General features: G+C 34.7%; 3 protein-coding genes across 4 annotated transcripts; all 3 read left to right on the top strand.

The window, feature by feature from the left end:
- The first annotated feature begins 2,869 nt into the window (after positions 1-2,869).
- LOC103494768 (acyl-CoA-binding domain-containing protein 4) lies at positions 2,870-11,924 on the top strand. Of its 2 annotated transcripts, XM_008456116.3 has the most exons (18): positions 2,870-3,255; positions 3,911-3,981; positions 4,857-4,920; positions 5,003-5,080; positions 5,708-5,902; positions 5,986-6,063; positions 6,312-6,413; positions 6,628-6,694; positions 6,949-7,010; positions 7,129-7,268; positions 7,717-7,843; positions 7,933-8,047; positions 9,090-9,178; positions 9,392-9,475; positions 9,551-9,739; positions 10,151-10,303; positions 10,716-10,775; positions 11,428-11,924. In XM_008456116.3, exons 1-18 carry the CDS (start codon positions 3,091-3,093, stop codon positions 11,602-11,604), a joined length of 2,016 nt encoding a protein of 671 aa, XP_008454338.1. In that variant the 5' UTR covers positions 2,870-3,090; the 3' UTR covers positions 11,605-11,924. The 2 variants fall into 2 exon arrangements, with proteins under 2 accessions (XP_008454338.1, XP_050940645.1); XM_051084688.1 differs by lacking the exon at positions 3,911-3,981 and having other exon boundaries at positions 3,117-3,255.
- Positions 11,925-13,638: 1,714 nt separating this feature from the next.
- On the top strand, positions 13,639-19,198 carry LOC103494758 (PWWP domain-containing protein 1-like). Its single transcript, XM_008456104.3, has 2 exons — positions 13,639-15,121; positions 16,228-19,198. The coding sequence occupies exons 1-2, from the start codon at positions 13,951-13,953 to the stop codon at positions 18,741-18,743; spliced, it is 3,687 nt and encodes a 1,228-aa protein (XP_008454326.1). The 5' UTR covers positions 13,639-13,950; the 3' UTR covers positions 18,744-19,198.
- A 3,146-nt stretch (positions 19,199-22,344) lies between these two features.
- LOC103494749 (protein SRC2-like) lies at positions 22,345-23,607 on the top strand. The gene has a single exon (XM_008456091.3). The coding sequence runs from the start codon at positions 22,553-22,555 to the stop codon at positions 23,399-23,401; it is 849 nt and encodes a 282-aa protein (XP_008454313.1). The 5' UTR covers positions 22,345-22,552; the 3' UTR covers positions 23,402-23,607.
- The last annotated feature ends 1,102 nt before the right edge of the window (positions 23,608-24,709 follow it).

Here is a 24,709-nt window from a genome sequence, read left to right as displayed (position 1 = left end):
TCTTTAGGAAAGTTTGTTTTAAATTACAACACTATTAAAAACATTTACTAATCTAGCAAAGTTTAGTTTATATCGGTGATTGACAGGATACGCCTATTTGAGTCTATTGTCTATCACAGTATATAATAAAATTTGATATATTTGAAAACAATCCTTATTAAAATAATTATTGGTATTAAAAAGAATGTTGCTATAGGTTATAATCACTGAGTGGTAGAATCTTATAATTAACTTGTATGTATTTAATCACTTATGATAAGTAAACTAAATAGTTTAATTAGGTTCCACTAATATTTGATGTATGAAATAATACTACTTGTTTTATTACCTTAGCTGTTATCTTTTGTTTCATTAAATAGTTATTTAATTTAGGTTATACCTAGGAGAGAGACAAATCAAAGGAACAATTACATAGTGATCTTGTAAAAAATAGAGGAGAAATCGTTTTGGTAATGAGGAGAAGTTCCAATGGAATTCGAGAAAGCCACGAAGTACTTAGCCCTGAGATGTGCAATTCAACTAACGAGTAAGTCGTTGAATTGTATGTTTGAGAAACATGATGGAAGAAAATCAAAGAAAGAGAAGGTCCAATGTTTTAAATGTTGAATACAAAATACGTCACTTCCACATTGAGCATTCATAAAAATAGCCAATAAATTAGATAACACCGTAATAACACTAGAAAGTTCAAATCGTTATACCAACCTTATACCCTCATAAACAACGTATACCTCGTTATATAAAGGACTCAGATAAACACTTCATGTAGCCGTGTAAATAGGCAAGATGCCCTGGATGAGGATTTAATAGTACTTCCAAACTCAACCAATGTGTCTTGCTCATCTGAAGAAGCTCCATAACCTCCATTTAATCCAAATTTTATTCACGTCAAATTTCTACGTATGAAACTTGCTCAACATTGTGAAATTTGTTTTGATCCCCCTCAAGATGGCATGAGCACATTGTACAAGCTCGAGCCATGCCATGATCACTAAGCTTATTCCCCAACTCCATCCAAACATCTCACTCAACCATCCTTTTGAACCGCGAACACCGAAGTCCAATAAAAGAAATGTTTCAAATTGTCCTAGCTATGGTCCATCCAAACAAAGCACTGTAAGATGTTATTTCTTTATTTGTGCAAATACGCTACCAAGACACAACATGTAAATATCGACATTACAATCAGACATAGATGGAAGACAACTATTACAAGCCTTCCATACCAACAAACACAACTTGTGTTGAGACCTTTACCCTCCATAACTTTCATCATCACCATATCAACTAATTCAAACAGGTCTCCACTACTTAACAATAATTAAGAATAATGCATTTTGTACCACTTCAGATAGTATATGCCTCATACTTATTATAATATCACATCCACCAATCCTCAACTATTGATCAAACTTAAAAGTATTTCAACATCCTCGCTTGTAAAAGATCATCTTTAATTTATTTAGATATCTATGCCCAAAGATGAAGAAGAAATTAGTATCGTACATACAACTTTATCTTCCTATTTTCAAACAATATTTTTTTCTATTTCTTGAAATATTGTCTTCAACATAAAATAACACATTGTAAAATAAAAAAAAACGTAAAATAGCACAAATGTCAAACTCTCAATTATTTATAAATGTCAACAAGTATATTGATAAAATGTCTATGTCAATGAATGTGTTTGTAATAAATCACACAAACAAAACAAAGTTAATAAAATGATACTTAAAATAGTAAAAGAAACATTTATTGTCTTTTAAACTAAAAATAGTTGTAAATATAGCCACGAGACACGATATATTGGATATATATCACAAGGAGAATTGCAGCAAACAACATACTTGAAAGAACAAACTACAGATATAGTACATGGATAAAATATTTACAAAAATAACAAATGATGACCAGTCGATTGGTAAAAAATTTAATATCATTGATAGAAGCTATCACTAATAACCAACATCAATATAAACATCCGGTAACACATTTATCAAGATAAAATATATCACTAACAGTAACTAATAGTGACAGGAACTTATAACATCTATCACTTGTCATCAATGTGACTACTATAAATGATTTTAGCTTTCGATTTAAGAAAACTGGGAGAAGTGCTCGTAATGGTAGCAAATAAAAAGGTATCATTGATAGCTATCGATGACAGCAACATCTGTGTTATGCATGCAATTATGTTATATTTGTGTTGTATATTCTATTATTTTTTTTTACTTGAATATAATTTATGCACATGGTTGTATAACACACTGCAAAATAACAAAGTTTAAATTAAAGTTTTATAGTTTATTAGAGGTAATCGTTAATAGGTCTATCGACAATATAGTCAATCGTTAATAGCAGTTTTTTGACGATAAAATTTATCATTGAGAAAATATGTTATATTTACGATTATTTGAAAAAAAGGTTGTCATACATTTATTAGTAGTCATGAAATTGTTACCGTACTCTATTTATACTAATATTTAAAAAAAATACTTTGAGCAATTTTGTATTTTAATAACTTATAATTTTTCTTTAAACCAATTAACAATATCTACAAAATATCAAAATTTATTTACGACATACAAGATAGATATACGTAGATATCAGTCATTTAGATAGACACGTATAGTAATTTACTATCTATTACGAATAGATCGTAAATTCGCTATATTTTTGTTTATATCTAAAACGAAGTCGATTTGTAAATACTTTCAAAAGTTTTCCGGATGAAATCATTACCAATGTTTCATGAATTTTCTTACAAAACAATGGGATGGAAATTATGAGTTAGATGCGAATATAATTCTACAAAATATGAAATTTATTAAAATAAAGAAAGAAAAAGAAAAACCAAAATTAAACTCTCGTGATAAAAAAGAAAAACAAACAGATCCAGACCCGAGTGTTCGTAACAAAGAAGAAAGGACCGAAGAACAAAATTCAGTTTAAATCAGATCTAACACCAAGGAAACAAAATTTTGTTGGTATCAAAATCAAACGACCTCCATCTCCATTTCTTCTTCCAGTTGAATTCTTGTTTGTTCGTCCAATTCCTAAGCTTACATAGAAGAAGGCAAAGAAGAAATGGCTGCGATGGCGAGGGCGAGCTCCGGCTTGCAATATCCCGACCGGTTCTACGCCGCGGCTTCTTATGCCGGTTTTGATGGATCACCGAAATCGTCTTCAAAGGCCCTCAGGTCTAAGTTCTCTGATGAGGCCGCTTTGTTACTCTATGGCTTGTATCAGCAGGTACTACCACGTGTTCTTACACCTGTTACTTACCGGTGCTGTTTCAGTTTGGTTGAGGTTTGAGATTGGTGCATTTTTGGTGTGACTTTGGTCGCGTTTTCCCTTTCGATTTGTGTAATGGCGGAGGCATAGTGTGTTTTCTGAGGGTGTTATTTGCTTCAAGCGTATTTTCATTTTTGATTTAGTCTTTTGTACGAATTGTGATGGCCATTCTGATTACTGAGTCGTCTAAGGTTTAATTGCTTGCCTCCAGATAGCTGGACATTTCTTTTTGTAAATTGTTTTGGTATTACTGGTGTAATGCGAGCTTACAGATTTGCTGAATTATGGCGTTGATTTGGAAGTTTAGATTGCTAATTTTCTGGTTATGGAATTCAGAGGTTTGAGTCCTTTATTTTCTTTGTTAACTCGGGGAATGATTTTGGTGGATCTGACCGTACGATTTAAATTTATGTTTGGGAAGATTGATTCCTGACATGCTTTGTGCTTGGAGGTTATAGATCGGGTTTAAAGCTTGCTGAATTCACAAATTTATTAGGAATGCTAAATGTATGTCAGTACCAAATTGTCTTACTGAGTGGGTTTATTGTTTATTCGAGCGAATCCTGAATTATTGTAAGGATACCGGCCAAACTCTTAACTATTCTTATTACAGGCTACAGTAGGGCGTTGTAATGTACCTGAACCCAGTAGTTGGCATGCAATCGAGAAAAGCAAATGGAAGAGGTCTGTTAGCTTATATTCCTTCTCATGCGGATATATGTAATCTAAATCAACATGAAAAACAACTTATTTAATAGATGGGGTTTAGAATTTTTCCAAATGTTACCAACTCTATCATCTCGGTACTTGCAATATAACGAAATTATTGCAATTGAAGTTGGTCATTGTTCCATTTCTGATATCTAATTTTACAAAATGTCCTTAAGTGGTTCAAATGGAATCGTATAGTGGCTCTGGCTTATTGGAGGAAGCAATTTGTGGAGAAGGTTAGCTATGGTATTTGGCCAATGCTACTAATTAATGGGTATTTTCCATGCTGGTTCCCCTGTGAGGGTCTTTGAGGCACAACGAAAGACCGTCTCTTTAAAACTTAGGCCAATACTTGAATACTTGAAGTTATTCTGTGATTTTCTTGGTGCTAACACCAGAGTACCACACACTCGGTCACAGTTTCTTGTCAATATTTTGTCTGCTTTTGGCATTGATGAACTGATGCTCTTAAAGATAACTTATTTCAAAATATTACTGTCCTATCTCTTTATTCTAGGTAAATTGCTGTGCTGTATATTCGTGGTTAGGGTTTGTTGATGTTGTATTTGATGGTAGTCAATGCAACCAGATAGTTTTTACTATTGTTCATGCTCTACCTTTGTAGATTGGTTATATGCTGTGTTCATTGTATTGTAATCTCTTTTCACATCCTGAGTCAATGATTACTTTTGCGTCAACAGTTAACTAACCATTCGCTAGGAATTTGGATAGACAGTGCAATTAAGTTGCATAGAAGTTTATAACATGCTTTTTAATTCACTTGTATAATTATGGGTTTGCTTCGATCATGTTGAGAGTTTTTGAGGAACTTATTTGGGATTCTGCAGCTGGGATGGGCTTGGAAATATGGTTCCTGCTGAAGCCATGCGCCTTTTTGTGAAAATATTGGAGGTCAGTGCGAATCCAACACCAAAAATCCATGTGTATTGTTGCATCTCATTTTAATTAATTAATGGTTGTTTGATCTTGATAGGAAGAAGAGCCAGGTTGGTATTCTAGAGTATCCAGCTTTGTCCCAGAGCCAGAGCCTATTTTAGATGTGCAAATTAATGTGAGCATATGGAATCCCTATCACAGATCTTATTATCATTTAAGTTAAGATTAAAATAATCTCAAAGCATAGGGGTGAAAATGATATTTTTCCTAAGTTTTAATAAATGTGATATAATGCTAATAGAGACCGCTTTGTACCTCAATTAATAGTCATTTTGTTGGACCTATTGGTAACATCAATGGAAATTTTTAAACCTCATCTTGAACGCTTGTTTCTCATTAAACAAAAAAGAAAGGAAAGAAAAACCTACTCGAACAATTCATTCCACAAAGCTAATTTCAGTTTTGAAACTAGTATTCCATATGGAAGCTATTAATCAAGTTGATTTGGATTTTGCATTGTAGCCTGTTTTTGGTTTGTTTTGGCCTCTTTTGTTGCCCTGTCTTTTTTGCATGCTCTGGTATAGTTTTTTAATTGCCCTCAAAGAAAGCTTAGTTTCTTATTTTTTGGAAAAGTAATTAGTGCTCCATCCAACATGTTGCAAAATAAATAAATAAATAAATACATACAAAGAAAAAGAAATTGATATGAATTAAAAATTATAGTGTCATTAACCTTCAATTTCATATTGCCTTCCTCTCACACGTTCTCGAAATAACTAAACTTATAACTATGTTGTTTTAGAATGACCCAAAAATTGAGCCAATCATTGAAAATGGGAATTCGATTCCTGAGACCAAGAATATATCAACAGAAAATGGAAGCCTGCCTGAAAGTCAGGATAAAGATGTTCTTGTGGAAGGTCTTGGCTCTATTGTTGTCTACGATCAGTGGATTTCACCCCCAGTATCTGGTCTGCGCCCGAAAGCACGATATGAGGTTTGGACCATTCATCGTTCAACTCATTAGGACTATGATCTTCTACATGTCATTTTCTAAACCAGGGTTACTGACTTTTTCAGCATGGGGCAGCAGTTATTCAGGACAAGATGTATATTTTTGGAGGAAACCACAATGGTCGCTATCTTAGTGATCTTCATGTAAGCAAAATATTTTACATGGTTTTGCTGCATTCATGCAATTTTTCATTTCAGATTTTGGACGATTCTTTAAGAAAACTTGGCTTAATTATTTATTGTCTAATGGAACAATAAAACAGAAACAAGAAAGTCCTGGTCAGTCTGAGTGATGAGATTTCTTTCTAATCTGCACCTGCACCTGCTCTTCTACCTAATTGATTGATTTCTTTGCATAGTTCTTTTTTTTAAACTCTTGGACTCACATGTAGGTTTTGGATCTGAGAAGCTGGGCTTGGACAAAACTTGAGGCTAAGACCCAGTCTGCGGAATCACCTCCTGAAAAGCTAACTCCCTGTGCTGGTCATTCATTGGTCAGTATACATGTATTTATTTTAAATTTTTGCATATGTTTGCTTGTATGTGGTCATATTTTTTCTTCCCATTGTGATGTATTAGTCTACCTGTCTCTGCCATAGTCATACTTCCAAACGCGATAGCATTTATTGGGAATGCCATCTTTTTACTTGATATCAATGTCAACATTGCTATAATGTCAGATTTCTTATCTACCTTATTTGACTGTAGATACCATGGGAGAACAAACTTTTATCAGTAGCTGGTCATACTAAGGATCCTTCTGATGCTATTCAGGGTACAAATGTCGTGCTTTTGCCATATTATTCACCTTAGGTTTAGAGGATAAAGGACTGGTAGATACTTTCAGGGTTGTATTAAGTTATTCGCTGTTTAATTATATATTTAACGTTTCACTCTACAAGTAAAGTCCAGTGGGAGAACTCCCAACAATATTTTTATTTTCTCTTGATCTATTAGAGATGATCTTCATCTTTATGGGAAAGCGAGAAATACCTTTCTTTTAAGACACATGCATTTCCTTTTATCCAGTGAGAGTTTTTGATGTACAAACCTCCACTTGGTCTAACTTGAAGACTTATGGCAAACCACCGGTATGTCCCATTGATCTTCTTTTATCAGAAAAAATAAATAAATAAAAATTATACTGAAGAACTGAATGTGGATACCAGTTCCTGTGTTTCTAAATTATCTGGATTCTTTAAATTGAAGGTTTCCCGAGGTGGTCAGTCAGTGACTCTTGTCGGGACAAGCTTGGTTATATTTGGAGGGCAAGATGCCAAAAGGACTCTTCTGAACGACTTGCACATTCTTGACCTTGAAACCATGACCTGGGATGAAATTGATGCAGTGTAAGAAAATTGAAAATATTCCAGCATACTCCTTTCCCCTATGGGGATGTACTTTTACTTGACGTTTCCATTTTTGTTGGATGGGAACAGGGAATTGAAGTTATTTATTTAATTTTGAACCATGAAAACTGGCAATACTTGGAGAATATAGAGGATTTGAGTTTTTTTTTAGTTTGATTAGCTCCAACAGAATTAATTCATTCTGTTGTGGGCGTCTGTTAATATGATTCTTGTTTTTCTAAATTATCAGCTTAGCCTTATTCTTCTGGATTGGTATCCCTTTGTGTAATTAGGCTTGGGGCTGTTTTATTCTTGAGGTTTTTTCCTTGTATGCCCTTTTTTATACTTTCATCTATCTCATTGAAACTTCGGTTTTTACAAACAAAAAAAAAAAACAGAATTATTATTCCATCATATCTTTGGCTGATTTGTGATGACAATACTGCAGCGGGGCTCCTCCCTCTCCAAGGTCTGATCATGCTGCTGCAGTCCATGCTGAGCGCTATCTCCTCATCTTTGGTGGGGGTTCACATGCTACTTGCTTCAATGATCTGCATGTTCTTGATTTGCAAGCGGTGAGATTATCATTTTATACTAGTATTTATTGATGTTATATGGTGAATATTATAAGTATTAAATGTTATATGGTTTGCTGATTGCATAGATGGAATGGTCAAGACCTACCCAACAAGGTGATATACCAACTCCACGAGCTGGACATGCAGGTGTTACAGTTGGAGAGAATTGGTTCATTGTTGGTGGTGGTGACAACAAGAATGGTATGCACTCGTCTTTTTCTTTTCCTTCCTATTTCACAGTTCCAAAAATCATCCTTGCCATTTCCCATTGGATAATCTCCTGGCTTTAACAAATCTGCAAGCAATAGTAGCTAAGATAGCCAAGGTGGATTTATTAAATGGTAATGGGGGGTTTCTCCTTTGGATGTACAGCTTACAAGATTAACAATGCCTCGAGGCTGAATGCGGTAGGGGATATTGGAGTAAATAATGTACCTTGCTTATAATTAGCACTTCCTAATTATTTAGATCCAATTAGTAATAGAATTTCCCTTTAGCCTAATAACATGCAATTTCATTTTGTAGTTTCACCGTGAAAACATGTTTATACCTCTAACTGTTAAGATGCAATCAATCAAATATTTTCTGCCTTTAGGAAATAGAGTTGAAAAGAAACCATTGCCGAGTTCTATTACTAGAGTTTTCAAGAAAATGTACGTGTACCTGGATGGGAATACACTCCACTAGTGGATGATTTGGGAGGGAAGGGGAGTAATCTTCTATAATTGAAGCCACAAAAATGCTTTCAAGTGAATTCTTCAAGGACCAAATAAATGTTTTCCTTTCTTTAAGAATAGATCTCTTCCCTTGCAGTCACACTGCAAAAAATTTCTAATATTCCAATAATCAAGGTTGCCTTTGTTGAGGCGCTTCTTCCTATGTGCCCATCTCCCCTTCTATTGTCGTGAAATCAAATTTCTTTTTTTTTTTTTTTTTTTTTTTTGTGGATATGAAACGATTTCATTGATTGAATGAAATATCCAAAGATATGAATGGAACAAAGGGGCCCTATTCAAAGGGAATACAAAAAAGTTTTCCAATTAGCAGTGACTATGTGTAGCCGGTAAGTCTATACACCAAAAAGAAGCAGAATGAACACAGTAGGTTTTAGCTGTATCTGAAGATTGCAAATCATGCATGATGTTTGAATAAAAATTTTGTAAGTCTTATCAGTTATCACAAAAAGCCACCATGGCTCCACTATCACGCTAAGTACTGATCACATCCTCTTGATCTCCTGCAGGGGTCTCGGAAACTGTTGTGCTGAATATGTCTACGCTTGTTTGGTCAGTTGTAACATCTGTTCAAGGGCGTGTTCCTATTGCTAGTGAGGTGCCCATTCTTCTAACCTATTCACCACATGCTCCACCATCACAAACTAAGAACGTGTCTTAAATGATAAATCTTTTAGCTTGAACCGTGTAAACTAATAAAGTGTCCACGTTTTCTACTATGAGAATGATCAATCAAGATTCTCACCGTCAATACTGCTATACTTTTCACTGCTACCATTGAATTTATTAAATGCCATTTGATCTCTTACAGGGCATCAGTTTGGTTGTAAGCTCCTATGGTGGTGAAGACATTCTTGTGTCATTTGGAGGATACAATGGACGTTATACCAATGAGGTGAATTACCATATCTAGTGTTGCTTTGTCTGCCGGCTCCCCCCTTCAACTCACCCATATATATCTTTTTTTTAGGTTAATGTTCTGAAACCAAGCCACAAATCAACCTTGCAATCCAAGATGATGGCAACTCCCGTGCCCGACAGTGTTTCAGCTGTGCATAACATCACCAATCCCACCAGGGATGTCGAATCCGAGTTTGAAGGGGCACAAGAAGGAAAAATTAGGGAAATTGTTATGGACAACATTGAGTCGGATCATTTGGTATGTCTTGATACGTGGTGTTTGAAGCTTTTGGTTTCTCATTTTTAAAAGGTTGTGCTGTGAGCATTGATCTGTGATATTGCAACACTCGAAATATGAAAAAAGCTATTCAGTTTTGTACTTGGTCAACTGTACTGTACACAATGTGCTGATTTTTAGGTACGAGATATTAGGTCAGGGTCAGTTAGAAAATTGCTAAATAATTGAGCAAAGGAAATACTAATTTATATATATTGTTGGTAAATCAAGAAAATAGTAACTTCCTTTTTATCTCCAGGAAACGTAATAGTCTCTGACATTTTTCTCATGTTCATCCTGTGATTATATATCATCCTATTACTTGGATCAAGAATCTTATTCTATCTAAGTTTAGTATGTTAAAAATGACCAATGGTTTTGAACTTCACACAGAAGAATAAAAGTGAGCAAACGAAAGAACTCGTATCAACATTGAAGGCAGAGAAGGAAGAACTGGAATCATCTCTCAACAAGGAGAAGATACACTCTTTACAGCTAAAGCAAGAGCTATCCGATGCTGAGAACCGTAACGATGAGCTATACAAGGTAATTGCTTTACCCAAAACTTATTACATTTTCATTTCGGAAGTGAGGTGAACTACACTGGGATAACTCCAATGGTGCTTCATTGCTATGAAAATACAACTATTTATCTCTAATTATGTCAATAATTTTGTATGAGAAACCAATTTTAAAAATTCAATAGAAATGGCAAACGCAAAATCCGACCCTGAAAGAGCCAAAAAAGCCAAACTAAAACGGAAAAGAACCTCCTGAAAACACAATTATTCATCTCATGAAGTCGTGAGAGACGATATAGAATCGAAAAGAACTTTCCGCCTGGTAAAATACTGACATTCTATTGTAAAATGTTTCAAAAAGTAAAAAAGAAAAAAATATGAATCCACAACTCCTTTTGTGAAGAAACTGAATGCTTGATCTTCATGGTTTTATACAGGAGCTGCAATCAGTACGCTTGCAACTTGTAGCTGAGCAGTCGAGATGTTTCAAACTTGAGGTTTATATTCCTTCATTCTCTTCATTATTATGTATGCTGTAGCTGAAGCCAGACATAAAAGTACGAGTACATATAGAGAAAACTAATACGAAAGTAATTGAAACTCATTTCATCAACTTGGTTCAGTATACTTGTTGGCTGGATAGTTTTGTAAAATTAAAAATGGCAAATTGACCATTAAACTTTCAATTATAAAAGTTAAATCCTCGAACTAATACAAGTCTTTGAATTGGACCCTTAAGTTAGAGGGTTCAATTTTATTATTTGAGGGGTCCAATTTCTACGACTATGGTAAGTTTGAGGTCTAATTTTAACTTTATATAAGTTTGAGTGTTCAATTTTTAGAATTGAAAGTTTAATGATGCAACTACTCTACTTTAGAGTTGGTTTTTGCAATTTGTCCCATAAAAGATAAAAAGTAAAGGTTCGTTTTTAATAAATTTTGTTGGTTCTGGTCATGGGGAAGGTAGATACAAGAAAGAAAGTAAGAAAAAATGGTCTCCACTTTTGTTCTTTTATTTCCCTTGTTTCAAACACGAACCAACATAGAACGCAAGAACGCATTGGGTCAAACATAACACTTGACAATTGAGAGTCATCTTGCTTTCTAATATAACTTAATCGTCGTTTCATTTTTTCAACAATTTATCAGGTGGACGTTGCAGAGTTACGACAGAAGCTCCAAACGATGGAGACGTTACAAAAGGAACTCGACCTTCTACAACGACAAAAGGCAGCATCTGAGGAGGCGTTCAAGGCAAAACAGAAACAAGGGTCAGGTGGTGTGTGGGGTTGGTTGGCTGGATCCCCTCCTCCAGAAGAAGCCTGATTTTTTCCAACCTCTCATTGGTTAGTGACCATTAATTAGCTTACGATTGTTACATTTTTCCTTCAATTACATTTGGTCATCCTTCTCATCTTTACATAGTAATTTTTCTTCAACTCATAATAAGATTGCTAGTTTTTTTTTTTTTTTCTTTTCTTTTTTGTTCCTTTTTCATTAGGGAACCCAAATGAATGTGTTATAATATAACTGCTGTGTATTTTCTTTTGTTGTCATTTTTTTTAAAGAAAAAGGTTTTGTATTAGAGGTGAATATAATATATAGCTATAATGATAATGAGAGGCATACACATTTTTCATTGTTTATTCTCTTTTGAGAATCACTTTACTATGTTAAGTGAGTTGAATGCTTTGTTCCTTCACCAATGTTATTTCATGTGGAAGTTTAAATGCACTCTTTATTATTATTATTATTTCTTTTGGCCCTTAGCACTTTTAACTATTTTATAGAATTTTGGGTGGTTTCTATTATAAATGGTTTGAAAAGACGCTCGTGTTCAATCTTCGATGACCATCTACCAACCTATGAATTAATTTTCTACAATATTTCTTGACATTCAAATGTTGTAAGGTTAAAAAGGTTGTTCCATAGGATTAGTTGGAATGTGCTCAAGCTGGTTCAGTCACTTATGAATGAAAAAAGACACTTCCAATTTTAGTTTATAGCGCCTTAGTCATGTAGTTGCAATAGTTTTAACAATTTAATTCTTAAGTTTTAATAACTAACAATTTTGTTATTTTGTTTTCTAATTTGTGACAATTTAGTCCTGTTGGAGGATTTAATAGAGAAAATGAGATCATTATATATATAATTATTTGTAAATAAAAAAAAAAAAGTGTTTTGATATTGATAGTACAAGAACTACATCTTTACCAACAAAAATTTAGGTATTAAATAATTACTTTTGCATTCTCAAAAGTTTAGGATTAAAAATGCATTTTAATGTCATAAATTGAAACGGGTAATTGGGAATATTAACTCATTCAAAATATTTACTGTTTGTGAAAAACTAAATAAATCAAACTAAATTAAGTCTAGTTTAATTTTTGAATTTTTACCCCTCATTAGTTTCAAGCAACTTGTGTCAAATATGGAATAAACTCGGGTGACTATTGTTTCTTTTAATTTGAGAAGAAAGAGTCCTTTTTACTTTTGATACACCAATTGCAAAGATAAGTCATCAAAAAATGTCATATCAATTATTGTTGAATTAGTATTATAATGACTATAAAAACCCTATGTTATTTAATATTATACGTGAATATAATTCTAAACTTATCAAATCATTATCGATCCTAAAAATTGAGAACCAAATTGAAATCTTTGTTGCAACCCACACGTGTACAATTTTTTTCCTCTCCCCCTTTGGTAGGTTCCCTTTCTACCTCTATAACTTGCAATTTCTCTTAATTAGGTATCAGAATTCAAGATTATATAAAGTCATCTTAGTTTTTTATTTTATTTTATTTATTTGTTTGAAGCAGTAAGAGTTAAATAACTATATTATTTGACATGTCTTGCATTAAAACCATTTCTTAGAGTAACCATTAAAATAAACATACTATCTCTCTTGTTTTTTCTTATGAATAAAAAGTAAAACAAAAACTATCGATCTTTACAAATTCTATATTTAATCACAAGTCATAAAAGATGAGATTCTATTTCAGATTCTTTGTCTTGTAATGTTTGCTTCAACAATGAGAATTAATAAATTCATTTATTTAACTCAACAAATTTAGATATTAACTTAAATTATTTTCTTAAAATCTTCTTAAACTAAAATTTCTATTAGCAATTGATTAATATATTCATAAAACTAAAACCTCAATATCAAGGTATAGGATAAAAGTAATTGTAGAAAACTATATATTACAAACATAACAAAATATCTGTATATAAACATCAATATTTTGATTTTTATATTTGAAAATAGCTTCATATATATTATAGGATATAGTTTTTTTTTTTGTCATACATATAAATTAATAATATTGAAGAAGTATATGACGTGGGTACGCAAGAAGGATAAAAGACGCTCGTGATCTCGTCGTTTACTCAAAATAAAATCCCTCAATAAATTTATTCACTCAAAAATTGAGTCCCAAAATATTTCATTCCCATTTCTTTTTTCTTACCGCCTAAACACAAAACATTTTCTAGGGTTTTAGATTTGCTCCAAAATCCAGCACTTTCTCACCCTTTCTTCCTCAAGATTCATCTCTGTTTCCTCCCATTTCTCACTCCATTCATCTTCTTCTCCTTCTTCTCCTTCTTCTCCATCCCTACATGGTGTTTTTGTAGGGTTTGTGACATGATTTCGCTTCAGTTCAGATGATATCGGTGATGAACAACGATTTTGAATTCGAGAAGAAACCAGATGCCCTCGAAGTGTCACGTGCGGAGGATACTGTTCTTGACCATGCCGATGACAGTTCGAATCACAACCGGAAAGCTTCTGATTCGGGAGTTGTTAACGAAGCTAGGGTTTCTTTGATGGAGTTGGATCCTGGAGCTCCGGGGAGTGAGTTTGATGCGAAGATGTTGGGGAATGGTAGATCTGCAGAGTTTAGGGTTTTCCCGTCCGAGGAGGTGAGGTTTTTGGTTAGTTCGGATGGCGAAGGTGGAGGTGGTCCAGGTATGGATTTGAAGTTCTCGAACTCTCTTGTTGATGTTAAAATATCGAAAACTGATAGATTTGATGGTTCGGTTAGTCATTTAGATGCACAGAATGATCGAAAGGGTAACTTGTCTCAGTATAAGTCCTTAATGTCTGAGTTTGATGATTATGTTGCGAATGAGAGTAGTGGTGCAATGGCTTCGGCGGCGACTTCGAGGGCGATGAGCTATGGGTTTGAGGTTGGTGATATGGTGTGGGGAAAGGTCAAGTCTCATCCGTGGTGGCCTGGGCACATTTTTAACGATGCTTTGGCTTCTCCTTCTGTGCGACGTACGAGGAGGGAGGGATATGTTTTGGTTGCATTTTTTGGCGATAGTAGTTATGGGTGGTTTGACCCTGCTGAGCTAATACCGTTCGAGCCTAACTATTACGAGAAATCTAGGCAGACAACTTCTAGGACCTTTCTGAAGGCTGTGGAAGAGGCAGTTGACGAGGCAAGCCGGAGACGGGGTCTTGGTCTGGCCTGCAAGTGTAGGAATCGTTACAATTTTCGCCCGACGAATGTTGATGGGTACTTCGCTGTTGATGTTCCAGATTTTGAGGCTGGAGGTATTTACTCGTGGAATCAGATTAGGAGGTCGAGGGATAGTTTTAAGCCTGGTGAAACTCTCTCGTTTATCAAGCAGCTGGCATTGACTCCCCGAGGTGGTGATCATAGAAGCATTAACTTTTTGAACAATAAAGCTACAGTCTTTGCTTATCGAAAATTGGTCTATGAAGAGTTTGATGAAACATATGCTCAAGCATTTGGTGTGCCCTCTGGGCCAGGACGTCCCCCACGCAATTCTGTAGCTTCATTGGATCAGCATAGACAACCAGCTCGAGGTACTTAGTTACAGGATTCGTAGGTTCTTAGTTGTTTCAATGCCTCACATCCCCTTTCCCTGTCAATTACAAGTCCTACTACCTTCCCCTCCCAACAACAGAAATAAATAGGTTTCAGCTTGACTTGGCTTTTTTAGTGGATTGGAAGAAATTATGTTACATTTTTCAGGCATCTGGAGATTAATGGAGTTTTGTGCTTATCATGGTTTCTTGATTTATATTACCCGCTATATTTTGTTCTAGTGTTTGAAATGCAACCTGTGCGCATACAATTATTCATGGGAATGATAATCATTCTACAGATCTTGGCTTGTTCGAACACCCAAGGAACTGTTGAGAATTAACGCTTGCAAGCTTGGTTTTACATTTTCGTGGATTGTGTACTCAGATTGTAACTGACATTTATTTATTAATAGATAATAGATGGGATCTTTCTAAAACTCAGCACAATCACTTTATGTAATGTTTCATTAACTCTGAATGCATGCCATTTATTTGAAATTTCTTCCGTAATCAACTTGTTAACTTAAACGAGTTTCAGAAATGAGCAAACTGGTCCACTTAATGTTCCTCTATTTGGAAACTTCCAGTTTCTGCAGCTGTGAACTCCAATGCAAACTTAAATTTGCCAATGCATCTTGCTCTCTATTGATTATTAACGGCAGTTTCTCCCCTTTCCTCCCATATTGAGGATCATTGGAAAACAATGTTAGACACATTTTGTGGTCATTTAGCATTTATATCATGATTGATACTTGGCTTTGTGTCGTTAACTTCTGTTTTGGTTTATTATATCATGGATGTCCTTCCTATCAAATTATCTATATGCTTGAATTTTGTTCTATTCAATTGGCCAATGCAATGAATCTTCGGACATATTGATTTAATACCAATTTTATGTTCCTTTACTGCTGTTTGAATAAAGAATTAGCTTGCATTAACTCCCTCGACTTAGTTTTGGAGTCCACATTCTCTTTTATTGGTTAAGCTGCAAGTTTCAATCAGAACCGTAAATCTCTTCTTTCACCTGTATTAGTTATCTGTGAAGTAGGAAATGTCAAATATTTTATCTTTTTCTTGGTTCTGATGGATTTAACTTTCAACAGCTCCTTTGAGCGGCCCCCTAGTGATTGCAGAAGCCTTGGGAGGTGGGAAGAGTGCAGTAAAGTCTATGAAGTTTAAGGACCAATCTAAGAAAGACAGGTATCTTCTCAAACGCCGAGATGAATCAAGTCACTTGAAAGTTTTTGGGGCTAATCAAGAGCAGGAAACTTCTACCGTTCCCTTATCTCTTGTTGCTGCGGAGTCCACTGAAACTGGGGGCGCTGGGGATTATGTTCTCTTGAAGAGGACTCCAACTATACTCCCAAAAAGTGAACACGCTGGGTTTGTTGGGACGGATACTGAAACTTCTAGTTTGAGTTTACCTAAAAATGAAGCTGAGATTGGTCAGATGGCTGTGGGCACTGATCTTGTGAGCCAAGGGCAATCTATGAGCATTGAGGCGTCTTCTGGTAAGAAAACGATTCCTCTTGAGGAACCGAAAGAGACGACAGCACCTAATGAAGTTGTCAGTTCTAGAAGCAATATCTCCCGTGATATGGCAAGTGAGAGGGATTCTCCCAGTGTGTTGGTGGAGGATAGTGAGCCTCATTTTGACCAAACAGATGCTTTAGGTGACCCATTTTGCGACCGTGCAGATGCAGGAACAGAAAATATTTCAAAATCCTCTGGAACTCCTCAACCACCCCAGCTTAGTAACACAGTTTATCTTGAAGGTGACCATGAATTGGACAGAATTTTGGATAACCGTGTTGACCTCGAACCTACATCAGCTGGCACAAAGTTTTCTGATGGTGATAGTTCAGTTGGTGGAGTCATGAAGCCAAAGGTTCTAAAACGGCCAGCAGAAGACATGAACTCCTCTGGATCTCCATTCATGGGGGAGAAAAAGAAAAAGAAAAAGAAGCGAGACATTGGTGCAGAAATGGGTTCGGACCAAACACAGAAACAGTTGGCCAAAAAGAAGGTTAGGAAATTAGTTGGAACCGCTGTAGAAAAATCTGACCAGATTGGCTTGAGTTCGAGAGAGGATTTTCGACTGGAACATCAGAAAAAGAGCAATGCGTCAACAAATAATTCTATTTCAGCTGGTGTCGTGTTTGGCCGAGGGAGCGACGAATTCGACGTGCCCCAGCTGTTAAGTGATTTGCAAGCCTTTGCTCTTGATCCTTTCCATGGGGTCGAAAGGAATTGCCATGTAATTGTTCAGAAGTTCTTCCTGCGGTTTCGGTCACTTGTTTATCAGAAGAGTTTGGGTTCATCACCACCCCGTGAAGCTGAATTAACTGAACTTCGTGCAGTGAAATCTCCAGATGCTAGCTTTGGAACTGATAATTCAAGTGAAAATGTTAGAGATTTATCATTCTCAAACTCAGTTAAACCCTTGCGTAGACGTGATGATCCCACAAAAACTGGCCGGAAGCGGGTCCCATCCGACCGTCTAGAGGAAATTGCATCAAAGAAATTAAAGAAAATGGGTGATTTGAAATTGTTAGCGTCAGAAAGAAAAGCAACTCAGAAACTTGCTGATGGCCAGAAACGTGAATCCAGAGATTCTGTTGTAGTACCGACAACAGTGAAGACGGTCAAGCGAGATCATGTGAAGAAGCCGGAGCCTCCTTCAGCTAGGAAAGTTGATCCAACCATGCTAGTTATGAAGTTTCCTCCTGAAACATCGCTTCCATCTCTCAATGAGTTAAAGGCAAGGTTTGGTCGGTTTGGGCCGATTGACCAGTCGGGTCTTCGTATCTTCTGGAAATCATCAACATGCCGTGTCGTTTTCCTTTACAAACCAGACGCTCAAGCAGCATACAAGTATGCAATGGGAAATAAGTCCTTATTTGGGAATGTCAATGTGAAATACCAACTTCGAGAAGTTGGAGCTCCTGCAACCGAGGCACCTGAATCCGAGAAGGCCAGTGCAGCAGCAGAAGACAATCCTATCGAAACCCCAAGGATGAAGGATCCATTGGTCTTATCAGGACGAGCGTCCACGACTGTGGTACATCAACCACCTCTTCCACCACTCCCAGCAGTTCAGCTCAAGTCATGCCTCAAGAAGGCGACTGGTGATGAATCTGGTGTACCGAGTGTGGGGACGGGAGGCACCAGCAGCAGCAAAGGAACAACACGAGTGAAATTCATGTTGGGCGGGGAAGAAAGTAATAGAAACAACATCAATGCAAATTTTGCAGATGGTGGAACATCTTCTTCTGTTCCAATGGATATTAATAGTAACTTCTTTCAAAAGGTCGTTTCTACAACTCCACTCCCAATTCCTCCTCCCCAATTCACTAAACCTTCTCATAGCATTACTACTACAAATATTATGCATCAACAACACTCGGAAATCCCGCAACCTAGAAATACACTCAACCTTCACCATCACTACCACCACGCACCCGCCGTTGCACTGCCACCCCTGCTCCAAAACCAACCACCCGTTGCCTCTTCGACCACCGACATATCCCAGCAGCTGCTGAGCCTTTTAACGAGGTGCAGCGATGTAGTCACCAATGTGACTGGCTTGTTAGGCTATGCGCCTTACCACCCTCTTTGACAAGAACAAAATCTGCACAACTTTTGTTGAGAAAATTACGTAGCCCAATGGTTAAAACTTCCACACCAAACCAAAATGGGAAAAAAGAGGAGATATAAGAGTGTGGTCCCGTCGCGACCGGGGCCCGTTCGAGAGGTTGAGAGCCGAATACATAACTACTTCAGAAAAAAAAATGAATCAAAATGGGGGAGTGGGTGTTTTTGATGTCATTGGCAATGGAAGAAAAAGAAAGGGAGGGGCAGTTTTTGGCATTGCAAGTGGGGGCTTAAAATTCTTCAAAGATGGGATTTTGATGTTGGTGCCATAAATGTACTGATATTGATAGTATATTAGGTCATATTGCTCAATTGCTTTCTTTTATTTTCTCTTTTTTCTTTTCTCCTTCAAAATTTCTCATTGTACATTGTTGATTATGGAGGAGTGGACCACGAGTCCTTATATACTCTTTGATTAAAGAGTGAGTGCTCTCTCTCTCTCTCTCTCACTCTATTTTTTATTTTTGTGTTGGACTTTAATTGTGATCAAATTTGCTTACCTTTTTTTTCTTTGAAATAATGTCACCATTTTTCTTGGTTGGTATAACTTCTATTTTCTTCTTCTTTTTGTTAAATTGCAAATGTAGTGTCTACAACTATAGTTTTAGTTTTAGTTTTCTAGATACTGGTGGACACCAATAGACTTTTATATGTGATGTCATTGATAATGATTAATAAATTTTGAAACTTTGTTTTATTTATAGTTATTTTGGTTCGATTTGCTATTCAAGAACAATTCATTTTTTTTAAGCTACAGGATAAACCAATTAATATTTGAAAAATTATAAAATAAACTAAATGAGAAATATAGTGTAGGGAATTTTTGTCTTTTATTGATTTTTCTTTTTTGACTCAAGGAGAGGAGTAACAGTCTGTCTTTTGTTTTTCTAATTATTTTTTTAAAAAACTCCTATGTAGCTATATAATTTTTTTTAGGATCACTTGGTCTTGATTTTAGGTATTAAAACCAATTTTCCAAGAAACGTTGAGATTAATTAAAAAAGAAAAAGAAAAAGAAAAAACTTACAAATCTTCAAAATTTATAGTAAAGATTTTTTAAAAAAAAAATTAAAAGGAAAATTAGTACTTGAAAGAAAGGAAATAGTAAGTCCACGAAGAATGGAAAGGAAAAAAAAAATCTTTTTGAAAAAAGGTCTTCCATTTTATAAATGTTGTCTACTTGAAAGTATACAATATTTTGGTTCAACTTGTCCACTGATTCTTAAAGAAATGTCAAGCTAAGCTATACTAATGGTTAAGATATGACCATAAGAGGTTTGAATATCTAACTTTTAACTTCTTATTTGATCATTTGACTAGTTTAATTTTGCTTAGTTTTAAAACGGATCCTTTTTTTTTTATAATTATTTATGCTTAGTAGGTTATTGGAATGAAAAATAATAATACTATATTTTTTAATTTTTATCCTGAACTGTATCTTCATCAATTTTTTGAATTTATGAAAATCAATCATGGCGAAAAATTTTCAACGTAATATTAAACAAAATAAATAAATGAAATATATGAAAATTTTGAGTAATACTTATACAACATATCAAACACAACACTAAACGTTAATGATATGTTAGATAGTTTTTAGATTAAAAATTCATTAGATTAAAAAAGAAGATTAACAAAATTATTAGGCATGAATTCAAAGGAAATGAGAGAATATAATTCAAAAGGGTAAAATTTTGATTTGAGATATTTTTTATTTTGTCTTCGTTGACGATAAGACTCTCATTTATATATTATGCCAATAGTAAGTGAGAGTTGTTTTTTCTTCCTTTGACGATATGTAGAGGATTTTTGCAGCAAGCAGTGTCTGAAAACTATAATAACAATCTTTTGTTAGACATTCTTTCAGAACTCTTATTTGCTGCAATATTTACTATTTTCTTCTTGATCTAAAATATTTTATATCTCAAACACATACTATTATGATTCAAATCGAGATAATTTACAATTCAAACACATGCTATTATAACTTAATTATAGTGATCTAGAAAAAAACTGCATACTTTTTCTAAACACTAAATAAAGTGAAAAGAATAATAACAATAAGGAGAAAATGATTTATTATTTATTTGACATGTCATGCGTTGATTTATTACATAAATTTTACGTACTTATTAAATTCTATTTTTGTGACAATAGCCAAAGCATGAAAAGACTGTAACAGTAAGATTTGTTGTTTCAAAAAAAAAATAGCAAGTGGGCAAAAATGAGAGCAAATTTAGAACTTGTGTTCTTTTTATAGCAAATATTTACAAAATAGTTTTAATACATGCAAATTTAACAAAACGCCAAACTATTTATGGCTTATATATTCTATCGTCTTTTTACTTTTTATGCGATTTCTTTTCATTGTATTTCTTCTCTCAAAATGTATAAAGAATTTTGAAAAAAAAAATAGTAACCAAATCTAAACTAATTAGGTAAAAAAATAAACAATGTATAAAAAATCTTGAAAAAAAATTATTTGGATTACAATAGCCAAATGTAAATAAAAAAATAAAAGATTATATATAAAAAATCTTGAAAAAAATTCATTTATATTTGAATAGTCAAATGTAAATGATCCTTTAGAAAAAAGTAAACAATCGTATAAAAGATATAAATGATCGCTTGAAAAAAGTCATTTAGATTGAAGTAGTTAAATATAAACTATCCTCTCGGGAAAAGACTCCATCTATATATATATATATATAGTTAAATATAAACTATCCGAAAAGACTCTTTATTTATATATATATAAAATGTTGTGGAAAATGAAAAATAAATGGGAGTGAAACTTTCAGGTAAAGTCCGGAAGACTTTGGAATTCTCTAAGAAAAAAAGGAAAAAAGACTTTGGAAATGGCATCCAAAACTTGCGCTTTCATTGGGCGTCATGTCACACGCACCCTTCTACACGTATCCAACGCGTTTGACCAATTGTTTATGTCCTACTTAAACTTAAATATAAAATAGTTTGTTAATATCAAAATCAAATATTAATAATAATAATTTTTTCTAAAAGTAAATTTCAAACCTTCACATTTTTAAAATTAAATTCTCTCTAATTCTACTCAATTCAACTAATAGTTATTACTATCAAAATTTATATATTTCCCTCCTAACGTATACTTTCAACTTAGTACTTTACTTTAATTATTTTTAATACAAAATTAATATTTGCACATCTATAGAAAAAAATTATTATAATGTATCTATGTTTGTCTACTTTAATCCATCTCTATGTTATATTTTATAAAAATCTAATATTATTTTGTTACATTTAAAAATAATCTTAATTTAAGTACCAAAATGCCACGTGTAATATGACGTCAAAAATCATGGCTGTAAATTTATATTTTTAAACAACAATTTTTTTTTTAAAGAAAAAAGAAAAATAAAATAAAAAGAGAAAACGCGTATTTCCTTTTTTAAATTGAGAAAGAAACGGAATCGGATAAAAAGAGGCTTCGAATCAAAGCAGCGTTTCCAAAATCACTTTAGATTTTTGTTGTCATTATCATTATCATTATCATTATTATTATTATTATTATTATTATTAGTCGGTTTTCTTCCCACTTGCCGTGAAATTTCTTATTTATATATATATATATATATAACCGAAGCCTTCATTTGCGTTAACTCACAGTTTTCTTTCAATTCCCCATTTCGTTTCCTATTCAATTCAATCTCTCAATACTTAAGATTTGCTTTTCGATTTTCCTTTCAATCCATTTCTTGAATATTTCTTCTTCCTATTTCTTCTGATTCTTCATCTATGGAGTGTAGAACTTTGGATGTCAATATCAAGAGAGCCAACGGCCTCAAGAATGTCAATCTCTTTTCAAAGATGGATGTATACGCCGTCGTTTCCATCTCTGGTGATCCTCGCGGGAAGTCGAAGCAGAAGACTCCGGTAGCTAAAGAAGGCGGTTCCGATCCTCACTGGAACTATCCCATGAAGTTCACAGTCGATGAGGCTGCCTTGCAGAACAATCGACTCAATCTGAAGATCAAATTTGTTTCCGATCGGAGTTTTGGCGATAAGAAGATCGGGAAGGTTATTGTTCCAATTAAGCGATTGCTGGATGAAAGCGCTAAAGGAGATGAGGGAAAATCTGAGAGAACCGTTAATTTCAGCGTCAGGACTATGAGCGGAAAGGAAAAAGGTAACGTCGAATTTTCGTATAAATTTGGGGAAAAATACACGGTTCAAGCACCACCGCCACCGCCTCCCGCTATGAAATCCGGTGAGCCGGTGACTGCTTATCCTCAAGGTTATCCTGGATCTAGTTCCGGATATCCGGCGGGAGGTGCTTATCCGCCTGCGCCAGGTACTGCTTACGCGTATCCGCCTCCGCCTCAAGGGTACGGTTATCCACCGCCTCCACAGGCTGGATATGCGTACGGCGGTTACCCACCGCCGCCGCAGGCAGGGTATGGATATGCGCCGGTGCATCAGGCACAGAGGCCACATAAGAGTGGTGGTTTTGGTGGTATGGCTTTGGGAGCCGGAGCTGGACTTCTGGGTGGTTTGCTGATCGGCGAAGCGATTTCCGATGTCGGTGATATGGCGGCTTATGATGCCGGATACGATGCTGGTTTTGGTGATGGATTTGATTTCTAAATCCCTTTCCTCCTCCTCCTCTTCTTCTTCTTCTTCTTCTCCTACTTGTTTATGTATATGAAACTTTTTGGAGCATTCGGTGTATGATCGGTACTTTGCAATTTTTTTTTTTTATTTTGCTCTTATGAACTTAGTAACTAATCCTCCACTGACTTGGGATTGAATCTCTTGTACTTTTTAGTTAATGTTATATTTTACTTATTTCATATTTTGGGCTCTATGTTTGATATCTATAATCATTTTGTTATACTCATTCAAGTTCTTTGGTCTATACCCATAAATCAAATTTGAATGTCACATAATTAGGAAGAATTTGTGCCAGTTCAAAAAAAGAGAAGAATTGAATTGAAGGTCTTGATTTATATGAAGCTCTATGTAATTTGATATGTGATAGAATATATAGAACACAAATGTGCACACGAATGGGTTTGAAGATTTGGGACTTTGAAAGGAATAATAATGTATGGTTGGAGTATTGGATTTGGACATTAAACCAAAATGTTATTGAGTCTCCATGGAATATATTCTAAATAAAACTGGACGGTCATTAATTTCCAAATAAAACATTCCTTCCTTTTTGCTTTTTTTATTATATTATTATTTGCTTTATGATTGTGAACTTTGGAATCTCAAATCATACGCCATTAATAAACGTTTGGAATCTCAATTTTATTCCATTCGGTTGTCTGATTTTCCCTAATGGTTATTTTAATTTTGATTTCATATAGTTTCTAAATCATAAAAAACCAACATATTTTCAAATCGTAATCCCAAAAAATAAAAAAATAATTAAAAAAAAAAAAAAAAAAATCTCTGTTCACAAAAATGCTAAACGAATATAGAGTATTAAGATGTAAACATCACCTGCGCCGAAAGAATCAAAGGACTTCTAAGTTTCACTAATTTTTTCTTCAAATCAAAAGTCTACGCCGCAGTCTACGTCGACGGAATCCCTTCAGCCACCCAAGAAACGCCGCTGGAGAAGCACTTCGGCGAAAATCCAGTGTGGAATTTTCCGATGAGGTTCTATTTGGAGGAATCGAAGCTACAAGAAAATGCGCTAACTCTGAAGATTAAACTAAAGCGAAAGAGAACGTTTAGAGGATATGGTGAAGACATTGGCGAAGCTTCGATTCTGTTGAGAAATCTATTTAATGGCAATCAGAATGTAACAAATTTGCAGGTACTCTTTTAATGCTATCGAAGTCTAGTGCTCGGCGTGGTTTGGTCATTGGTGTATTTTTCATATTGTTTCAGCAGGACTTACGACGTCGGCAACGATGGTGTCGTGGTTGTTCCACCATCGGG

This window comes from Cucumis melo, chromosome 5 (genome assembly GCF_025177605.1).
Source record: "Cucumis melo cultivar AY chromosome 5, USDA_Cmelo_AY_1.0, whole genome shotgun sequence".
NCBI lineage: Eukaryota > Viridiplantae > Streptophyta > Magnoliopsida > Cucurbitales > Cucurbitaceae > Cucumis > Cucumis melo.
Note: the sequence above shows the minus strand (reverse complement) of the source record. Positions and strands in the feature narration are given on the sequence as shown.

Excerpts from the sequence above, each read along its gene's own strand:
- LOC103494768 (XM_008456116.3), top strand. The coding sequence starts at position 3,091 with ATGGCTGCGATGGCGAGGGCGAGCTCCGGCTTGCAATATCCCGACCGG. Across the intron at positions 6,695-6,948 it reads TCCTTCTGATGCTATTCAGG|TGAGAGTTTTTGATGTACAA; the intron begins GTACAAATGTCG and ends CCTTTTATCCAG. Across the intron at positions 9,476-9,550 it reads ATGGACGTTATACCAATGAG|GTTAATGTTCTGAAACCAAG; the intron begins GTGAATTACCAT and ends TCTTTTTTTTAG.
- LOC103494749 (XM_008456091.3), top strand. The coding sequence starts at position 22,553 with ATGGAGTGTAGAACTTTGGATGTCAATATCAAGAGAGCCAACGGCCTC.
- LOC103494758 (XM_008456104.3), top strand. The coding sequence starts at position 13,951 with ATGATATCGGTGATGAACAACGATTTTGAATTCGAGAAGAAACCAGAT. Across the intron at positions 15,122-16,227 it reads GCATAGACAACCAGCTCGAG|CTCCTTTGAGCGGCCCCCTA; the intron begins GTACTTAGTTAC and ends AACTTTCAACAG.